General features: G+C 38.7%; 1 protein-coding gene across 2 annotated transcripts; it reads left to right on the forward strand.

Moving 5' to 3' along the window:
• Positions 1-648: 648 nt before the first annotated feature.
• On the forward strand, positions 649-13,308 carry rem1 (RAS (RAD and GEM)-like GTP-binding 1). 2 transcript variants are annotated; one of them, XM_026167179.1, is made up of 7 exons: positions 649-789; positions 869-1,261; positions 2,263-2,379; positions 5,087-5,466; positions 8,612-8,694; positions 10,722-10,941; positions 11,047-13,308. In XM_026167179.1, the coding sequence occupies exons 4-7, from the start codon at positions 5,121-5,123 to the stop codon at positions 11,322-11,324; spliced, it is 927 nt and encodes a 308-aa protein (XP_026022964.1). In that variant the 5' UTR covers positions 649-789; positions 869-1,261; positions 2,263-2,379; positions 5,087-5,120; the 3' UTR covers positions 11,325-13,308. The 2 variants fall into 2 exon arrangements, with proteins under 2 accessions (XP_026022964.1, XP_026022967.1); XM_026167182.1 differs by lacking the exons at positions 649-789; positions 869-1,261 and having other exon boundaries at positions 2,082-2,379.
• The last annotated feature ends 212 nt before the right edge of the window (positions 13,309-13,520 follow it).

Genomic DNA, 13,520 nt, shown 5'->3' on the forward strand with positions numbered 1-13,520 from the left:
GTCTCAAATCAGAAATCGATTAGATATGGACTAGCTGACTGATAAAGTTATGAATCAACTGTGCCAGACTGTGCTGTTTAGGAAACGACATTTCAAACAAATGGGAATGCACAGAGAAACTCCTCCTTTTATATTCAAACTCTTAACCTGAGGGGGTGGACAAAAGCTAAACATCTGCGATGTGTTGAGTTTCAGTCAGAACACTCACACTGACACAGAGGAAGTGAATTTTCCATCTCAGCTCATGTGTAAACTGTGGGAATCCATTTCTACCAGAGGTATAAAAAGTTAAGAATAATGAATATGAAAATATTCATGTTGAATACTTAATTTGAATATGATTTATCCCAACTTTGGCATGCTATTAAAGCTTCACATTTTTAAAATGATTCTTTCATTTCTACATGGAAGATCGTATAACGGCATCCTGTATTCTGGACCAACTGCAAGCAGCGTAAAGATGACTGTTCAATACCAAAGCACAGGGAATTACAGTAGTCCAGACAGGAAGTAACAAAATCATGAATAACTTTTTCTAGGAACTTTGGGTTATTCAAATAAAATGTAAGCAAAAAGCAGGACAATTGTTATTAGCCTACTCTAACTTCTGGATCTGAATTAAGCCTTCACTGAATGCCTTAAACCTGCTCGTTTCCCACTGACCAGCAGGGGGCGACTCCTCTGGTCTGTTTGTACAGAAGTTTTGTAGTGTGGTGTTTAGTGTTTTCCTTTTGATCTTGTTCATCTGCATCCTCCGCTACTACTCCATTTCAACTTCTTCCTGAACTAGTAAGGGTTCTAACATGAGAAATCCTAGATGAACTTGCTTATTTACTCTTAATATCGTTGGGTCTGGTTATCATTTCAGATCAGACATGCGACCCTCCCATCTCCAGACAGCTAACAAGAACTAGCTAAACAACAACATAAATATAAGCTAACGTCGTGCCAGCTAACGTCAGGTCCTAGAAACCCGAACGTCTTTAAGTACTTTTCTCACCAATCCATCTGTCGATCTCCTGCTCCCTTCTCCTGTCACTCGGGAACAAGAGATACTTAAACTCCTCCACTTGGGGCAGGAACGCGTCTCTGACCTCGGCTGTGAACTGTTCCAGTGCGAGCTGGAGGCCATTACCCAATGAAGCCAACAGAACCACGTCATCTGCGAAAGGCAGAGATATCCTTAAGTCTTAATTCATCATTTTAACTCACCAGGACTACTAGCTACTAATCCATACAAAACTGGCGACTTCATCAACTGGTAGGTAATAATGTGTTATTTTTGTCCCCTCCATGTCAATTTGGATATTTCCATTATGAAATTACCCCAATGGAGCAAACTACAACTTATACTTAGTGTTAGTACGTCGACAGGGTGGTGTCTCAAAACATATTTAACAGTTTGTGCTCCTACTGTGAATGAACTTCCTGTATTTGGTCAATACATGCAACTTGTCTTGCCTCAAACTACACGTGACGAAATTCTTCAGCTGTGACATCAACATTTTATCACGCAAACACTAAACAATGCCACAACAACATGTGGTTTTACCTGTATTAACTGGGGAAAAAAATAGCCTCAGAGCTGAAATATTTCTCTGCTAACCTAAAAATCAGCTGTTTTCATTCCTTAGAAAGGCATTAAAATTATATCTTCAGTAGTTAGGGAGCTGATAAATTGCCATTAATAAACTGGTAAATGGACTGGTACTTACATAGCACCTTTCTACTCAATTTGACCACTCAAAGCACTTTGTAAGTCTGTTTTATCTAAACCTAAGCAGAGTAAAAATAAGCCTGATATTTGGTCTCCTTAGCATCCTTAAATTATTATTTCAATCATAGGATTAAACATGTTTAATATAAGTGTCCACCATTATAACATATGAGAGAAAATTAGAGCAAGTATTGTCTGTATCTTTTATTTCTATGTAACCAGAATTTTAAAAAAAAGTTGTCATATCAAATGTAAACTAGACTATTCCAACTGAGCTGTTTTGTTACTCCAGACTGTGTCTTTTAGGTCAAACAGGAAGTGACCAAAATGTTTTCCTAAACCGCCTGCCCTCCACACTGATAAAACTCTCTCTCTCAAACGCACACACACACACACACACACACACACACACTCCCTCCTCAGATATCTGTTTCTCCTCTGCTGTCACTCTGAGACACACACACATACACACACACTGGAGGAGGTAGATAACCGTGATTCCACTGCTGAATTTTTAACGCTGTTGTGGAACTTTTTTTTTCTAGGCGGGTTACTGTGGCACCAGGGTACTGTTACACTGACAGAGTCAGAGAGACAGGGTTCAGTTCAGTTCTGTTGTTTACTGAAGCTGGACGGAAGCAGCTGTGCATGGAGTGTATATGGTAAGTCTCTCTATCTATCTATCTATAGACATGCTGTGTGTTTTGTCCTGTTTTTAGCTATTAGTCATATAATAAACGAGTTTTAGATATTTCATTCAAAAAAACTTCACTTTCAGAGCTAAAATCATGTTTGAAATAGTTCTCATTCTTTCAGTTTGTTTGGTTTGCTTTAAGTAAAACCAAATAATGTTGTTCATCACCTCTTATTAACTAGTCAAGTACAGTTATTTGGTCTGTATATTGTATGTATTACATGAGCGATTTGTTACTGCTCATCCTTAGCTTCAAGTTTATCCGTTTTGTGGGACTGGTGATGCTGTAACTTTTTAATTGCAACCAACAGCTTTCACCTGGTCTGCCCGGCCTTCACCACCACTAACTGTTGTACTTGGCACCTTTAAATGTGTTAATTATTCATTATAGGAGGGTTTTTGTGTGTCTCTGCTCTCTGGTGCATAGGAGAAGTCGCTTTTGGTTCCTTCTTTGATCTCTAGCTAGATTTTGGAATTGAGACCTAAGTTTGACATTTTCCAGAAGGTTTCTTGAGTTTATATGTTTTTAGGTTTGTAATTTTGATTCCCATCTGTGATGTTTGTTATAATAGTATTAATTGTCTCAATGCATTTGTTTTCACAGAGAAATCAAATTAAACAAAGTTTTGGGTTTCTTTAACTCATTTTTAACAAAGAATGACATGACTGAATGAAATGCATGAAGTGTTGTGTATGATAGTGATACGTGATACCACAGAATACATGGAAATGTAATGAAGGTGTAAATTTTGTCTGAAACTGCAATCACTGTACAAATTGTTCACAAATTTCTTAATTGGCAAGGGCATGTTATTTGTTGTGTTGTTCCCTAGCAAAGTGCTTTCTCCTGTACATAAATCAGTGAGTGAGGTCACTCAGACACCACTTCAAAAATGCATTTATTAAAAAAAAAAAAAAAAAAAAAACTACTTTAAAACAAACACTATTTAAGGTTAGCTCGGCAGCTATCTGTCCACAGCAAAGTTATCACATTTTGAGTCCTTCTATGGCCTTGCAATCTTTTAATAATCCCTAAAAATAATCAACTGTACTTTCAGCTTTTAATTTACCTGCACGCAGACATATAGCCTGTATATAAATGATGGACATAGTCACTATAAAGTCACTCACTAATTTGTGGACACCTATTTTTAAGCAACAAGGTGAGCTTTTGGGCCGTCATGATCATAGGTTTTTTTAAACCACATGTCACGGGTGAGGGGTGGACGTCACTGAGAACGAACGAAGTACTTTTGAAAACTTACTGAATGAAAATCATGTTGCCATAAATTAGACTTTAAATTAGCTCAGCGGCTAATTTAAAGTAAATTGTCATCATCACATGTTGTAAGCTGCAAACTAATTTTCTCCTGCACTTTATACAGCATACAATCAGATTTATTTTTTAAAATCAAAGCAGTGGTGACTGCTGGCCATTAAAAAAAAAAAATCCAGATATGAAGTTTTCATGAATTGGCATCACCTTTCTGATCTGTAGGCTCTTTCTATGCATTCACTGTCCATTGTATTAGGTACAACTTGTCACCCACTCAAATATCTAATCAGCCAATCACATAGCAGTCAACATCAGAAGAAAGGTCATTTAAGTGCCTTTAATGCAGCATGGTTGTTGGTGCCAGATTGGCTAGTTTGAGTATTTTGGAGACTACTTATCTACAGGGATTGAATGGTCTGAAAAACAGAAACTATGCAGTGAGCTGTGGGTCTCTGGACAAAAATACCTTGTTAATGTCTGAGGTCAGAGGAGAAACAACTCAAATAAACACTGGTTATAATGATATGCAAATTTGCATCCCGTTGAATCTTGAAGCAGATGAGTTGTAAAAACACAAGACCACACCAAGTGCCACACCTGTCAGCTAAGAAGAGGAAATGGAGGCTAAAATTTGCACACGTTCACCAAAGTTGTAGAGTAAAAGACTGGAATAACATTTTCCTGTCCGGTGAATCAGGGTTTCTGCTACGACTTTTGGATGAATTTGGCGTAAACAATATAAAAACCATACATCCATACTGCTTTGTATTACCAGTTTATGCTGGTGGTAGTAGGGTTGTGATGGTATAAGGGGCGTTTTTCTTTGCACACTTAGGCCTCTTAGTACCGAGCATTGTTAAAACAGCACAGCCTACCTAGGTAGGCAAAAATGGAAGTTCAATCTGGTACTAGGTGTATCTAATAAACTGTCTAAGTGTAGTCTATAGCAGCGGTCCCCAACCCCCGGGCCTCGGACCGGTACCGGTCCGTGAGTCGTTTGGTACCGGGCCGCGAGAGTTGAGGCTCAGGTGTGAAATGTATAGTTTTCAGCGTTTTTACCGGTTTTCAGCGTTATTTTTTTTGAAATACTGTTATTTATTTAACCTTTTTTTTTAACAAGGAAATCTCTGGTGCTTTATTATGCATTTTATAGTGTAGAGTAGTTAACATTATGCCACAAAAATAGACTACGCTTTTAGCAAACAAATGAAGGTCTTGCTGTGTTTCTCCACCTTCTCTGGTGTAAACCTAAAAACAGAGCGCATTTCTACATCACTGTGGCAAAAACAGAGGTGGTTATTTGGGAAAGACAACAAATTGCCTCTCTGAAAAAGTTTGCAAGGACCTTTTTGGACCAGATTTTCCTCTGAACCATTAACAGTCTTATTTCCTCCCTCAGGCCCATCCTGTCCTAATGCCTTTACCGTAGGAACATGACCCTCAACACCCAGAGAGAGAAGGAGCCCCTCCAAAGGCGAGGCAGCACTCCAGTTCATCCCCTTTACCAGCAACCGCCTTGGATCCCCAGCAGCACCCAACCCAACCCAGAGCAGCCCCGTCCCCAGCGCAACCACCCCCCTCTGGGACAGTCAGCGTCCTACCACCCTGGAGACAAGTCCCTCCATTACCGTGCCCAGTGGAGTTCAGACTCTGATGATGACTCACAGAGTGATTCGGACTGTGTTTACAGAGTAGTGTTGCTTGGTGATCATGGAGTCGGAAAGACTAGCCTCGCAGGAATCTTTGCCGGGATAACAGACAAGGATGAACAACCTGGAGGTGGGACATTATGAGTGCTTGTTTTTTAAGTGCCTGGTGGTCATTACATCTAAATCGTCACACTTACTCATAGTTTTTAGTTAGTTAAGATAGTTAATTATTATTAGTAGTAGTAGTAGTATAGGTGTTGTTTAATTTAGTTGACAGGGTTAAAGTTTCCCGAAAAATGATGGACTTAACACCTTGAAAGATGTTCTTTCTGTTCAATATTGTAAAAAAATAAACTATTTCAGTTCAGTGCACATATTCAGGGTATTTTACAGGTAGGGTTCCTCTAGTCTTCTTGGAGAACTTGTCAGAGGATTCAAGCAGTCTCTTTGTTTTCATTGTCTTCATATGATCCCAGACTAACTTCATGATGTTAACTCAGCCCCATAAGAACAAATGGAGATGTATGTTACCCTTTGCTGCGCAATACCATAATGTCAAATCAAAAATGCTGCAAAGTTTTAGCACAAGCCACAGATATGTTAGGCCAGTCACTCCTAGGAAGTTTCTCCGTTTGTGGATGTTAGCTCTCACCACAGATCGATAGAGTCCCAAAGCTTTAGAAATGGCTTTACGCCTTCCTAGACCGACAGATGAAGGACTTTGTTTCTCTGCTGTTCTTGAGTTTCTTTTCATGGTGGCTGCAAAGCTTTAGCACAAGCCACAGATATGTTAACTGACAACTGACTCTGTATAAATAGAAATTAGCCAAAAGGATTCCTTAACCACAGACAATTTTTAACCATGCTTTCACAATCTTTCACACTCAGACTCAGTGCACGGTGGATCAGCACACACTTTCTGTCTCTGACTTTGTTGTGAGATCAACCTTGGCTGGCCTGAGATTGATCATCTGTCACGTGTTGACTGGCCTCAGGCCATAATTGATAAGCTGCATCGATCAGGTGATAGTCTGACGTGATGCGAATGGTCATACATCCATGGGTTTACATGTTTTGTTTTGTTACTTTTGTTTTTTGTTGTTGGTTAATCACTGATTGGCCTTTTTTTATCTTTTCAAAGTGATCTTTTATTTGCCTCCAACATCCATATAATTTGTGCGTAATTGTTTGATTTTCAGAGAGATGAATGCAAAAAGGCTTCTTTTCTGAGTAATTCATAGCACAGACATTACAGAGTATTATTCCAACGAAACATACAGAACATTTTGAAACATTAACATTTTGGCTTTTTTCTGTTTCATTTTTATGTGGGTTGTGCTGTCAGGGTTTACCTTATTGTTGTCTCTTTTTGGTCCACCATGTTGTTTATTACTTTAGTCATAGCTCTAGGGCTAACAGAGATGTTCAGCTGCTTCTGTCAGTGCTCCACTTTGGTTCAAACTAAAATCTCTGGACTAGATTTGGGTGATCTCGCTATAGTCCAGTCAACACTGAGACTGAGGGACAGGTTCAGGCTCATGTTAGGGTAACACTATCCACCTTTCATGTTGCATAGTGTGTGCGACCCATACACAATAAAGAAGCAGTACTGCTGCTGTAGCCTTATGTTCCAAATAGGACAAAGAGGACAAACTAACTGTTACTGGTATGAAAAAGAAAAACAGCCAAGGGAGTTTATTTCCCCCTTCAAACATAAAAAGAAAAAAATACACCATCAGGAGAATCTCCAGCTTGTTCACCTACAGCCTAATTTCTGAGCATAGCTTGACACACATTAATTGAACATCTAACTTTTGCCTGCATTTTTTTCCTCTTTGCTTTCTTTACTGCTGCTTCAGTATGTTTGTATATGTGCAAAATGCAACAACTGTCCACCCTAGACACACAGCTCAGTTTTTCACGCATCCAATGAAAATGAAGTTGAGGAGGGGTTATATACTAGCATTTCTGAAAATGCACAATTCTCTGCATTGCCCTTTAATTCAATATCAGCCAATAGATTATGTTTTATAGATCAGTGTTGCTGCTCACACGCATTAATTTCAAAGAGGGCAGAGGGTTTTCCGGCGTGGACTGAGCAGCTCAATCTGATTAAAGTCCGGACTGTGACAAAGCCACACTTGCTGGTGTGTTCTTGATCATTGTCCTGTTCAATTGCACTTGAGTCTCAGGGCGCAAGCTTGATGGCCAGACATTCTCATTCAGGAATTTCTGATGGAGAGCAGAATTCATGGTTCCATCAATTACGGTAAGTTGTCCAGGTCCTGAAGCAAAGCATCCCCAGAACACCACACTACCCTCACATTTGTCTGACTGTTGGTATGATGTTCTTATGAAATGCTGTTATTTTTATGCCAAAATGCTCAACTTTTGTCCAGAGAATGTTTTCCCAAAGTCTTGAGGACCATCAAGATGTGAGACAAGCCTGTGTGTTCTCTATGATTAGCAGTAGTTTTTGCCTTAGAGTTTTCCCATATATGTCTTTTAGTCTCTTTCTGACTTTTGAATCATGAACTCTGACCTTAACTGAGCCAAGTGAGGCCTACGGTTTGTTAGATGTTGTTCTGGGTTCTTTTGTCATCTCCTGGATAAGTCGCTGATCTGCTCTTGGAGTAATTTTGGTAGGCCGGTCACTTCTATGAAGTTTCTCCGTTTGTGGATGTTAGCTCTCACCACAGATCGATAGAGTCCCAAAGCTTTAGAAATGGCTTCACGCCTTCCTAGACCGACAGATGAAGGACTTTGTTTCTCAGGTGTTCTTGAGTTTCTTTTGATGGTGGCATGGTGTGTTGGTTTTGATCTTTTAGCCTACTTTACTTCATTAAACAGATTTTATTTAAGCAATTTCTTGAGTCAACAGGTCTGACTGTAATCACTGATAAATCTGATTATCAAGGAGGACAATTACTTTCACACAGGGCTGGATAGGTTTAGCTTTGTACTTTAAAAACTGTATTTTGTCTAATATTAAAATTAGTTTCATGGTGTGAGACATTTAAATATAATGAATGAGCAAAAAACAACAACAACAAAGGGGCAAATACTTTTTCACAGCCCTGTAGGAGCTGATATCCTTTAGCCTCAGCTGCTCTTCGGTACTTTCAGTGCCAATTAGCAAGTGTCAGCATGCAAACACGCTAAAATGCCAAACAAAATAAAAACCGACATGTGAGCGCGTTAGCATGCCGATCACAGCGTTTAGCTCAAAAGCAAATTCTCAAACCTGTCTTTTTTGTATTTATTGTATGTTACAGAAGACACATATGAGAGGACACTGACAGTAGATGGAGAGGAAACGACGCTCATCGTCATGGACAACTGGGAGAACGACAAACTGGTACAGTGTGTTAATATCAATATAGTAACTAAAACTAGAAAGTACATTTGGTTTATATCACTCATTGAAAAGTGCTTTTCAATAAAATGATTTTACATAAAAAACAATAAGGAGCCTAAAAAAATCATGCTACATACATTCATGCTGTTTACATAAAATAACATATCCTCTAACCAAAATTGCAGATATCAGCAGTTTCTAAAAGATGGAGAAAAAAAAACATATTTAAAGACAGTTACAGAGTCTTGAAATGACAGCAAAGGCACCAGTGATCTGGAAGTAGGCTTAATGATCGGGACGTAACATGTCTACCACATACAGCATGGCTGCACGTGACCATTTAAGGTTTTAAATATAAATAGTGCAACTTTACACTGGATTCTGTAGAGCACAGTGAGCCAGTGCAAGGCTGCCAACGCTGGAGTAATGTGATCTCTCTTTTTTGTCCCAGTAATTAATCTGGCTGCAGCATTTTGAACTAATTGCAGACCAGCAAGAGTGACTGACTAACTCTAGTATACAGTGCATTAAAGTAGTCCAGTCTACAGGTAACAAAAGCATGCATAACCCTTTGCAGATCTAGTGGTTTTAAAAAAATTATTTTAGTATGGAGAATGTTCTGAGCTGAAAGAAAGTTTTTAACCACAGCATTGATTTGTTTGTTGAATTTCACATTTTTCTAAAAGATTTTTCCATTGGTTTTAACCTCTATTTCATTAAAAGGGTAGTCAAAGATACTTTTAACCTCTCAGTTAAAAGTGGAGAGACAAACAATATGATCTCTGTTTTGGACTAGCTCAGCTGCAGAAAACTGAGACATCCCAATTTTCTATACCCAAAAAGCCCTTATTGAGCCTTATTATGGTACAGTGATTTCCAAAATTCAAAGATAAATACAGCTGCAAGTTATCTGCACAATGAAAAGAGATATAATACTGAAAATAAAACTAAGAGATTAACAAAACTGAATTAAATAAAAAGCAAAAACTAACTAAAATAGCATCGTGTACCTACAAAACAAACTAAACCAGCAATGTATAGGAAATGTGTTTAGTTGCAGTCGGGTCAGATTTGGTAGCACAACCAGCTTCTGTGAATCTGTTCATTAAGATGAGGATGTCAGTATTACTGTGTTTCAAATGTTTCCATTGTTTGGTTGTTTTTTGGATCGCTCTGAACTCCTTAAATCGTTTAATCTCACAGACAAACACTATGCTACAAACACTACACTTTATTTAAAAAAATAAAAATTATTGTGGAAACTAAGCGACAGTTTGAAACTAAACTGAACTCAAAACCACGGTGTGTCTGTGTGTTACAGAGTAAGGCTGTAGGGCAGGACAGGAAATTTACAGTGTTTGAATCTCTGGGTTTCACAGCCACATAAAAAAACAATAACAATGGTAGGGAACTGTGTCGAGATGATAATATTTTTTTTAAAAACAAACTTTTCCTATGTTGATTAAGGTTTTATTTTAGGATCTCTAAAACATAAACTTGTCGCTTTGACACAGCAAAATGAATTTTACCAAAAGAAATAAGATATGGTTGATAAAAAACTACCACAAAAAGTAAACATCTCAAGGTGTGCACAAATACAAATAATATGAACACGTGTGTCAGTAAGTTTGTTTTTTTCACATTAATGTGAAATTCAGAACAAAGTGTTCTGTTGGAGCAAATTTCATGACTAAATTTAACAAACATGTTGCAAATGCCCTAAAATGTACTAAAAAGCCTGTACAATAAAGTTCTTTCTACCTTGGTACCATTAAAAAAAGATTCTTGAGCTGCAAAGCAGTATAATTTATAGTGGCCATTTGCATAGCTCTCTGGTTATGCGTAGAGGATTATGAGTTAAACCAGTGCAGGAGCTACAGACATGTGTGCAGTGTAAGTCACTAAAAAAGTTGGACAACTTTGTCCAGCACAAGCAGCTTAAGAAGTAGACATTCATTATGTGAGTATTCACAAAGAAGCTGATAACATCTGATTTAAAGTCTGGGTTCAACCTTCTCTGTGTTTAGGTTTCCTGTCAGGAGGGGGAGGATGGCCCCTCTCACAATGACTGTCTGAAGGTGGGGAGTGCTTACGTCATCGTCTACTCGGTCACCGACCGCTCCAGCTTTGATTCTGCTGCTGAGCTCCGCATCACGCTCCGACGTACCCGCCAGGCCGAAAACCTTCCCATCATCCTCGTAGGAAACAAGAGTGACTTAGTCCGATCGAGAGAAGTTGCTGTGGAAGGTGGAGTGCAAGTGCAAGACGTACATAAAAACAAATAAAAACTACAAAAGTACTAATAATGAATTCCTGCTACTATATTAATATGTCTGTGTCATTTATCCCCAGAGGGCCGAGCATGTGCAGTCGTGTTTGATTGCAAATTCATTGAGACGTCAGCGTCGCTTCAGCACAACGTGACCGAGCTATTTGAGGGCGTGGTCCGACAGATCCGCCTTCGTCGAGACAGCACCGAGGCCATTCAACGCAGGCGCTCCGTTTATAAACGGAAAGAGAGCCTCACTTGTAAGGCCCGGCGCTTCCTGGACCGACTGGTGGCACGTAACAACCAGCGCATGGCAGTGAAAGTGCGGTCCAAGAGCTGCCACGACTTGGCCGTTCTGTGAATTTGTCCGCCAGCAAGTTTTTTGACTCACTAGAGCTCTCTCTGGTCGTGATAATAAGGACGTTAGAGTCTCCGGTGATTCTAACGCGCAGCGCCAGACAAGTTCAGCAGTGAACTACATCAGACAGTAACATAGTTACTATGATCCTGCTGATCATGTTTGAGCATCTGGTGTTAACATTTGTGGAACTATAACAGCAGATGACTTAAATATTGAGATACCAAACAGTTAAGTGTTCAATGTTCATTGTGATAGTGTGTTCAGTGTGTGTGGATCATGTGTCGCTTGTGTTGTTTTCCTGAGGTTTTGACTGTTTTTAGTTCCCCACTGTGCAGAATAAAGTCTTAATTAAGTCTTAAAGGAATTGTAATCTCAAAATCACATTTTTCACAAAGAACATGATATTGATATGTTATTATTTATGATGATGCCATATTTGTTTCCAAGTTAACTCCTTTTTTGAAAATTATTTGAATTTACTAACTGCTTTTTGTGTCTATTTTTAAAGGATGCATGTGGCCACTGTGCCATCAACTCAGACTGTCACTTGGTTTTTGAAACCAGTGATGTCCATAGTTAGAAAATGGAGTGCTAGACAGCTTAGTTAACAAGCTAAATCCACAAGACATGTAGCATCATAGCACAGATGTAGATTCCTGCTGATTTGAGTTTTCACTCACCAACTCAACAGCACCCTACTGAATAGGGTGTAGTCTTATTAGACAACAATCAATTCTACCGGAAATTTAAAAGCCTCCGACAGGACACCAACACTGCAAACATGGTGAAGAAGTCAATTTCACAGACTTGAATAAGAAGATGTGGTGTGAAAACAGATACCAGATATTACCTGTGTTGGTACACCTCAACTTTAAGCCCTAAAATTGAAAAGGATTTTTTAAAATCATCTAACCACCATGAATGGTGGATGGATGATTGGCATTTTAAGCGCCAATCTCCGGATTTGCTTCTTAATACCTGAAATTTGTTCAGAATTTGGCTCTTCTGCTTTCTCGTCTAATATAAGCTGCTAACATTAGCAATTTCAGTTAACTAGCGTAAGCCAAGCACTGGCGCATCATAAACTAACATTAACTAACATTTTGTTGGGTTACAGGTTAAATTTGAAAAAGCAAAGGACACACACACACACAGTGTACGCAGTTTCATATTTGTTTTCAGAGTGTACAGTTTCATTTATTTTGAAATATACTAGTTAAATATTCTCATCCGATTTATTCTTTCCCTCCAGTTAAAATCTTTTCTCTGCAGGAGACCCAGGGATCAAATCTGTGTTTCACTTCACATAAACACACTGTCAGGCCTGCTGGATATTTACTGTTGTCTTGGTGAGCTGTGGCCCATTGAAGAAGAGTTTGTTTACTGAGAGGTCGCCATGACGACACAGTCACATCTTGACATCTCTGTATGGTTGACATAAAGCAGGTGAGTGTTTGGGATGGTGACTTTTTATGGGATTGAACCTAACATCTACCTGCTGGAAACACACAGTACTTACAGCAACTCCCAGTTTCCACTGTTAAAATATGAATGTTGTGAGCACAAGTAAGACAGACATGAAGGATTATGAATATGCAACCAACACGGATGTACCTGCATGCAAGCCTCCAAAAAAAATATATATTGACTGGTTGAAAAGCAGGTTGTAATGGAGAGAGAGCAACAACAAAGACAAAAACAATATTTTACTTCAGGAGCTAATTTAAGGGATCAGTTGTCCCACATATTTTTGACACTGCCCCCTGGTGACAGTGCACAGCTACTACACATAGACAAAGGCCTGAAAAACTCTAAAACCACTTTACACTTTACAGGCCACATACAGCCCACTTTGATCATAAGTTGGGCTCTTTTTCTACACGATAAATGAAAGCCTGCTGTGACAAATCAAAACATCTGTCAGCTTGACTCTTTGGACTTACATTGTAATAAAAAAAATAAAATTACAGAAATAGTTCCTGCAGCTAATTGCCCAGACTGTCCAGTTTGTTGTTGTTGTTGTTTTTCGTCTTTTTTTTAACTGTACTCATAAAAAATGAATTTTACAGTAAAAAGTGAACAAGAGAAATTTTTCTGTTTTTCACAAAGTTACAGAGGTTTTATTATTCAAATAGCTAAGCATTTTGCGGTTTGACATAATTTGTAAAAGTTGAAATTTCCTTGAAATTGAATTGC

Source organism: Astatotilapia calliptera, chromosome 5 (genome assembly GCF_900246225.1).
Source record: "Astatotilapia calliptera chromosome 5, fAstCal1.2, whole genome shotgun sequence".
Lineage (NCBI taxonomy): Eukaryota > Metazoa > Chordata > Actinopteri > Cichliformes > Cichlidae > Astatotilapia > Astatotilapia calliptera.

Excerpts from the sequence above, each read along its gene's own strand:
- rem1 (XM_026167179.1), top strand. The coding sequence starts at position 5,121 with ATGACCCTCAACACCCAGAGAGAGAAGGAGCCCCTCCAAAGGCGAGGC. Across the intron at positions 8,695-10,721 it reads ACTGGGAGAACGACAAACTG|GTTTCCTGTCAGGAGGGGGA; the intron begins GTACAGTGTGTT and ends CTCTGTGTTTAG. Across the intron at positions 10,942-11,046 it reads GAGAGAAGTTGCTGTGGAAG|AGGGCCGAGCATGTGCAGTC; the intron begins GTGGAGTGCAAG and ends ATTTATCCCCAG.